The sequence below is a fragment of the Triticum dicoccoides genome, chromosome 6A (genome assembly GCF_002162155.2).
Source record: "Triticum dicoccoides isolate Atlit2015 ecotype Zavitan chromosome 6A, WEW_v2.0, whole genome shotgun sequence".
Lineage (NCBI taxonomy): Eukaryota > Viridiplantae > Streptophyta > Magnoliopsida > Poales > Poaceae > Triticum > Triticum dicoccoides.
Genome location: NC_041390.1, coordinates 623,910,118 through 623,916,720, shown reverse-complemented (window position 1 = coordinate 623,916,720; position 6,603 = coordinate 623,910,118). Strand labels below are relative to the sequence as shown.

Here is a 6,603-nt window from a genome sequence, read left to right as displayed (position 1 = left end):
CAGCGTCCACGGCGGCCTGGCGCTGCTCGCCCTCGGGCTCCCGGCGGCCGGAGCGACCACGGTGCTCCTGCCGCCGTCCTCCGACCTGCGCGCCGCGGTGGCCGCCCACAGCGCCACCGACGTCGTAGCGACCCCCGAGGCGGCCGCGGTGCTCTTTGCTCCCGCGCTGCCGCAGGGGAAGCTCGCCACGCTGCGGAGGGTGACAGCGGTGACGCCGCTCGCAGATCACGCACGGCAGGCGTTCCGGCGCAGGCTATCGTGGGTCGATCTGGCGGAGATGTCCGGCGCGCCCGAGATGGGAGCGGCGACGGCGGAGTCGCCGGAGCAGGTGGCTCCTGCACCTCTAGGGCCTCTGCTGCTCGTGCAATCTGATGCTGCAGCCACACAGTAAGATTGCCCTGAGCCCCTGACTCTATATACACTGCCACAGAATCCACAGAGAATTACATCACTTAACCATCTTTACATGTTCACATATTTTCAGGCTGAAGGGCAAAATACCAGATCAAATGCCATCGCCAAGCGAGGCTACCTCTCTGGTAAGAATCCATTTATGCACCGAACAAACCAAATTTACCAACAGCAAAAAATGATTGCACTGGCCCATAACATGCTCACACCTGAACCAGAAACGCTTGACAGTAAGTCGGTAAATTTACGCTATAAACAATGTATTTTCCACCCAGTCACCTGAACCAATGAAGATATATTTGTGTACCAACTCCAGAAAGGTAAACAAAAAAACAAGAGCTAACATCCCCAACCAATTATATTTCCAGACCGGTACAATCTTAGGTATACTTGTCATATGTATGATACTACCATGTTTTTGCTGTGCAATGTCTAAACGGCCCGGAATATTTCTACCAGGTGTCGCCGCTTCAGAAGATCCAAAAGACTGTTCTCAGTGATGTCTTCGCAAAATCAGTCGCGGGCAAGTTCTTGAGGAGGAGCCCGGTAGCCTGCGACAAACAAGCCGTCTCAAAACTGTAACAGCTTCGCCTCCGTTTCGCTGCTGGGTGGCTACTTGTCTTGATGAACCTGGCATAGAATGCTTAAAGAGTTACAAGTATTCACCAAAGTTGTATTATCTCCAGCTATGTGGAAAATTGGAGGTGGCTCCGTGAAAAGGGAGCTGGGAGCTTCTGTGGACTGCAGTTTAGGGAAACAAGCTTTTCTTGTTGGGCCTGACATACAATGCTAAATGTATTGCATGTACTCTTATAAATTCCAACTATGAAACATTGCACAAGTTGAGCAGAGGCCGCAACAGTAGGGAAATCAGTATAATGCAAGTTAAATAAATGAAATGGAATGCAGCTTTGGCATACATTTGCATTTCTCTACCTCCAGGATTTCGAGTGACAGCTTTTGCTGTTCTTGGTTCTGTAAGCATACAAGAAATCATATTTGGGGGATGTATAGATATAAATGTCAAAATCTAAACTAGGCCACAAGATTTCGTCGTATATGAGCTGTCTATGAGTGCAGTAACATTTTGTAAGAAAGGTTGGTTTTCGGATTCTCTTTTCATAACGCAGCGTTGATGCCAAAAAAAAGATGAAGGAAATTGCATTTTAATGCTCATTTCACAGATCATTCTAGGTTATTCAATTACTATTTGCTTCCATAGTATGATCTAGAATCAGCACCATGCATTGATTGTATCCTTGAAACTTAGAAAGCAGGGGTCACATCAACCTCTTCCAATAAGGTTTTGCAAAATGATACAATAGCTTAACACGGCAACACATAAGTACATCAGACATTGTTCCATTCCAGCATGTTGCACATAGGACTTACTATTCATTGTCGGAGACCTCTGCACTTCCTCCCACCCACTTCCATACGCCCCCAGATTTCCGTCTCTGAGAAGTCGTCATGGTTTGTTCAGCCTGAGATATTTGTTGCTGCAAGGCTTCCAGTTCATTCTCCAGAGAACTGGCAGACTCCAACCTTTTATGCGCAGCAGCAATTTGGGACTGAATTGACCACAGGAAAGAAGAGGTAAGCAATCAGCAGCATAAAAGGAGAGTTGAAAATATGTGTTTCATGCTCAGAACTAATTATAGTGGGCAAGTTCAGAACCTCCAGTTTCTGGCATCTTGAACCCTCAGCAGCTAGCTGATTCTCAACTGATCTGAGTTCCTTCAAAAGAAAAAGAAAACAACAGTGGGAACTTATTATGGAAAATCAGGAATTTCCTTTTGCAGTATGAAAAGAAAGTTTGCCCTCTCAAAGAAAACAAATGGAAAGACAATTTTACCTTTGTTAATTCACCATAGGACAACTTCACCATATCTAGTTTATCCTTTAGCTTTGAGTTTTCACTGCGAACTTCTGCCAGTCGAGACTCTAGTTCTCCTTTCTCCCCATTAAGTGCATCAATTTCGGCAACCATTTGTTTGGAAGAACTTCCAGGTTCAGCTCTTTTCACATCCAAATCATCAGTAGCAACAATATCTTTAGTTTTCTCATCAGTAGCAGTTATTACAGCATAGGCAGCTTTCACAGAAGCTGCAGCGGCAGCAGCTGCTGGAGATTGGAAAAGACGAGGTTGCACAAAGTTTCTTGGCTTGGGTTTCATCACAAAGATCTGCAGTAGTGTCATCACTTTCGTTAGGCGTGGAGAATATGTTTAACAGAAACAAAGCACACTAAAAATTGCTAACGGAGACAAAGCATACTGAAAAGGGAAAATGAAGAATATACAATTTCACCCTAAATTGAAAAACACAAACTAGGGGAACTACACATAGAAACAAGGGCATGACAACAGCCATCAAAAGAGAAATTTCTACAGATGGATCATTTTCAACAAAATACTATGTGTAGTAGTTATTTGCTGAAAGCGTATACCTCATTGTTGTACTTCCCGTTGTAACCGCCAAAGGCAAATAGGAACTTTTCGCCATCAACTGTGGCTGAACAAAGAGTGAGACCCTGGAAAATATGTTAAAAGGTCAGTAATTCACCACATTATGAAAAGCTCGATCTAAATATTCATAGTTATGCACTTTCTAGAACATGAATTTATATGACCAATCTTTATGACTGAACATGTCAGTACCAATGTGCAAATACTGCTTACCTCACAAGCAAGTGGATCTCGAACTGACACACTAGTGACCACAGACCAGACAAACTTGGAAGCGTTCATTACGATTGTATCAGTGGAACCTACAACATGTGCATTTCCTTAGATACCGGAGCTGAAAGAACAGCACAAAAGGAATTTAATAAAAACATATAAATACAGTATCATGCATCCAGGCATTACCACTGGCATTATCTCCACCACCAACTATGTACCAATTTTCGTCAATCATCATACCAGCATGACCACTCCTAGGAGTTATATGTGCACCTTGAGTGTCAGGCTGAGACCACTCCAGCTGTTACAATTAAACATCATTTACGCAAACTTATCAGTTGAGTCCTAAAGTCGTGTTAAATTTGGCTCAAGAGGAAAAGCCCTCTAAAGTATCCCTTATGTGTACAGTACAACATAATATGATAAGCATATCTGCATGTCATTTTATGATGCATTGATGTGTAGTTAGCGATAGTGAAATGGAGTTGGATCCTAGTCATTTGATTGGAACAGTTTAACCCTGCAGTTACTATTAACTTGATAAAATTTTGAGCTTGCAACTCCTGCTACAACCTAGAACAATTAATGTGGGGAACTTCGACGATCTTTAATGGGTTTACAACGAACAACTAAATATCAGCTAATTTATCGAATAAACTTTGGCCTTGCAGATTTACAGAATGTGAGTTGATGCACAAGTGTACTTGTATAGCAAAATACATAAGAGCATTCAGTGCTTACAGTTTGCAAGTCAAGTAAGTACATATCGTTGAAGCATGTGGAGTGAGAGGAACCGCCAAAGATTAAAAGATAATGTTCAGCATAAACAGCAGCCGAATGGTCATACCTAGGAGCTGGGCCACCTTTTCTGTTTCACAATAACAAACAGAACGATGAATTCAGCATTCAGCAAGTGGTTAGAAATACCTTAAGCGATATTTAGCATAAATAATAAGTGAACTCTTACTCTGTTTTAACTTCTTCCCAAATCATTGTCTCCAAGTCAAGTACATGAAGATCACTCAGAAGCCTCCTCTTATTATCCTCTCCACCAAACATTATTAATTGAGAACCGACTAGTGTTACAGATTGCCCACCTCGAGCCATCTGATGGAGGGAGGATTCAGAACATGTTCTCCAGTAAATTAATGTATAACCACAGGAGAGAAAAGATTCTTACTGGGACTTTTCCATATGTATCAACAGCAGACCAGCTATTTGTTTCCAGATCGATAAACCAAACTGCAGGCAGAAATACAGCGCAATTAGTTCTAGTACTTGTAAAGTCATCTGGAAGATAACTCCAAAACATGAAGAGGCAATGTTAAAGCACATATCATTATGTTAAAATATATTAGGTGTTAGAAAGAGGCAACATTCTTTGTCAAGCAACCGGCAGGAGCGCTGCCTTTCATTGAGAAAAATAGAATTAATAATCACAAACACAGGGCCATGTCATTATGGGGAACATGCCGATACCCCCTGGATACACTGGGTGACAACTCATGGTCGTGGGCCTTCGCTACACAGAGCTGCCATACCAAAGGCAATGGAAACTGGAAAGAGGCAATTTTTGGAATTTGGGGAAAATGTAACTTGTGAAATTGAGATGAAGCATGTTGATTCACTACAAGTTTAACATGTGATTAATCAGTATGTAAACAGCACAAGGAAATGAAAAAAATGCATCCATTATAATATCACAAACAGTAATTGAGAATCATCCCTGTAGTGCTGCTTATTTTTCAAATCTGAAATTTCGCCAGATACATATGGACTGACATAGAGTAAGAAATAATACACCTTAAAGTGAAATATGTGCACACATCAGTTCATGTACGACGAGTAGAACAACTTTATGATTGTGAAACTTCCGACATTTAGGGGCATCAACAAATATGGCATGGTTTTTGGTGGTGGTGCGAAACCATAAAGTGATGGTTGAACTATTACTGCGTATGTTTAAGCAAAGCCATGACCCGTAATTTGCTGCTCAGAGTTTTAGTATGAACCAAGAAAGAGGGAAATCGAAAGAAGCACCTGAAACCTTATTCGATGTTGATGCTCTGGAGTTCCCAGCTACAACCAGAAGCATATTCCTCCACTTGACCTGGATGAAATCACTTGTCAGCATAGAAAATGACGCTCTTTCACTTGAAAGGTTTAACGAGGCTTAGAAAAGTTTAGTTAATTCTCCACAGAAATGCAAGATGATATCATTACCATACTATGGTTTGCTAATGCTGGGAACGGCTGGTTTCCGGCATTATTTTCAAGATTCAGCTGGTTTGAATCCCGACTAGGACTTAACAGCAACGCTGACCACTTGGATGTCCTGAAATCAAAGACCTGCCAAAATTGCAGCTGTTAGGATATATTTCAGGTGATGAAGGAACAGAGGGGATATGATGAGCACACATGCGTGAGTGCCAAACCTGAACATCCGACAGAGAGCGTCCATTCCGGCTTCCCCCGACCACATACAGCTTGTCTTGAACCACCTCCGCGGCATGCTGTCATGTATTTAGCACTCATCACAGAATAAACAACACGCAGCGTAAGGTAATTGCACGGCACGATACGATCCTCAGCGTACATTTTGTCTGAAGATTTTATAAGCGTTTTTTGCCGTGTTAAAAATATATCACAGTGCAACAATAGCAGCAACTTGAGCAGAGTTGCACTTCCTATCCCGGTAAACTCGGCGATCTCAATCAGCTAGCGACGACAGCAAGGCAGAATGGGTAGATGGAGAACGACCAAACGTCCCCCGGAAACCACTGCCTCCACCAGCCGCGCGGATTCAGACGAACACAGCGGCCATCACATTTCGGATCCCATTCTTGATCCCAACACCTCTACACACGAGCTAACGGCTACGGCTCGAACCGGTGGGCGGATCAGGACGGGGCAACAGGGCAGATCACTGATATGAGAGACAGGAACCGCGACAGCCAAAATCCGAGCAGAGGAGAGCAGAATTGCGCGCGCACCTTGTAGCGGGCGGAGGGGCGGGGGGAGCCCTGGGCGGGGCGGAGCAGGACCCAGCGGTCGTCCTCGGCGCCGTTGATGGCGCCCTCCTCCTCCTCCTCCACCCCCATTCCCCAATCGAGATCGCGGGTCGGGCGGAGGGAACGAAGGAAGCTTCGTCGGTGGCCGGCGGGTTGACTCGGCTCGTCGGATCTGGAGCGGTTTTAAACCCGGCAAAGTGATTAGCGAGTGCCGGGGCGGGGAGTGGAGCGGTGGTGGACCTTTGCGTAGCTGCCACGTTCGTTCTCCGGGTAAACTCTCGCCAGTCACCAGCGATGCGTATACGTCAACGCCCAGCGAAGGCGTATTCCTCCAGATACGTAAGCCCGCATCAAAGGCGCCTCTCCCGATAGCGAGTCTTGCAGGTACCACCAGGAATCCTACCTCTCTTTTTTTCAAGCAACAATTAAAGGCTCTTTCGACTGGTTTGGCTAGCCCCGCATCTCCGCCGGTTAACCATTACAGTTAGTACGTGGAAG

At 44.5% G+C, this 6,603-nt stretch overlaps 1 protein-coding gene across 2 annotated transcripts; it reads right to left on the bottom strand.

Annotated features, from left to right (window-relative positions):
• Window positions 1-630: 630 nt before the first annotated feature.
• Window positions 631-6,335, bottom strand: LOC119318622 (acyl-CoA-binding domain-containing protein 4-like). 2 transcript variants are annotated; one of them, XM_037593199.1, is made up of 14 exons: window positions 6,088-6,334; window positions 5,530-5,607; window positions 5,318-5,443; window positions 5,135-5,204; window positions 4,275-4,336; window positions 4,062-4,201; window positions 3,836-3,962; window positions 3,281-3,395; window positions 3,092-3,180; window positions 2,860-2,943; window positions 2,267-2,596; window positions 2,089-2,148; window positions 1,804-1,982; window positions 631-1,041 (listed from the first exon to the last, which is right to left on the bottom strand). In XM_037593199.1, coding segments are annotated over exons 1-14 (1,569 nt in total). In that variant the 5' UTR covers window positions 6,196-6,334; the 3' UTR covers window positions 631-1,040. The 2 variants fall into 2 exon arrangements, with proteins under 2 accessions (XP_037449096.1, XP_037449097.1); XM_037593200.1 differs by lacking the exon at window positions 631-1,041 and having other exon boundaries at window positions 1,803-1,982; window positions 6,088-6,335.
• Between the last annotated feature and the right edge of the window lie 268 nt (window positions 6,336-6,603).

Coding starts and splice junctions, on each gene's coding strand:
- LOC119318622 (XM_037593200.1), bottom strand. CDS start 6,195: ATGGGGGTGGAGGAGGAGGAGGAGGGCGCCATCAACGGCGCCGAGGAC. Junction 2,944..3,091: donor GAGATCCACTTGCTTGTGAG/GTAAGCAGTATT, acceptor CATATTTTCCAG/GGTCTCACTCTTTGTTCAGC. Junction 2,597..2,859: donor ACGGGAAGTACAACAATGAG/GTATACGCTTTC, acceptor ACACTACTGCAG/ATCTTTGTGATGAAACCCAA.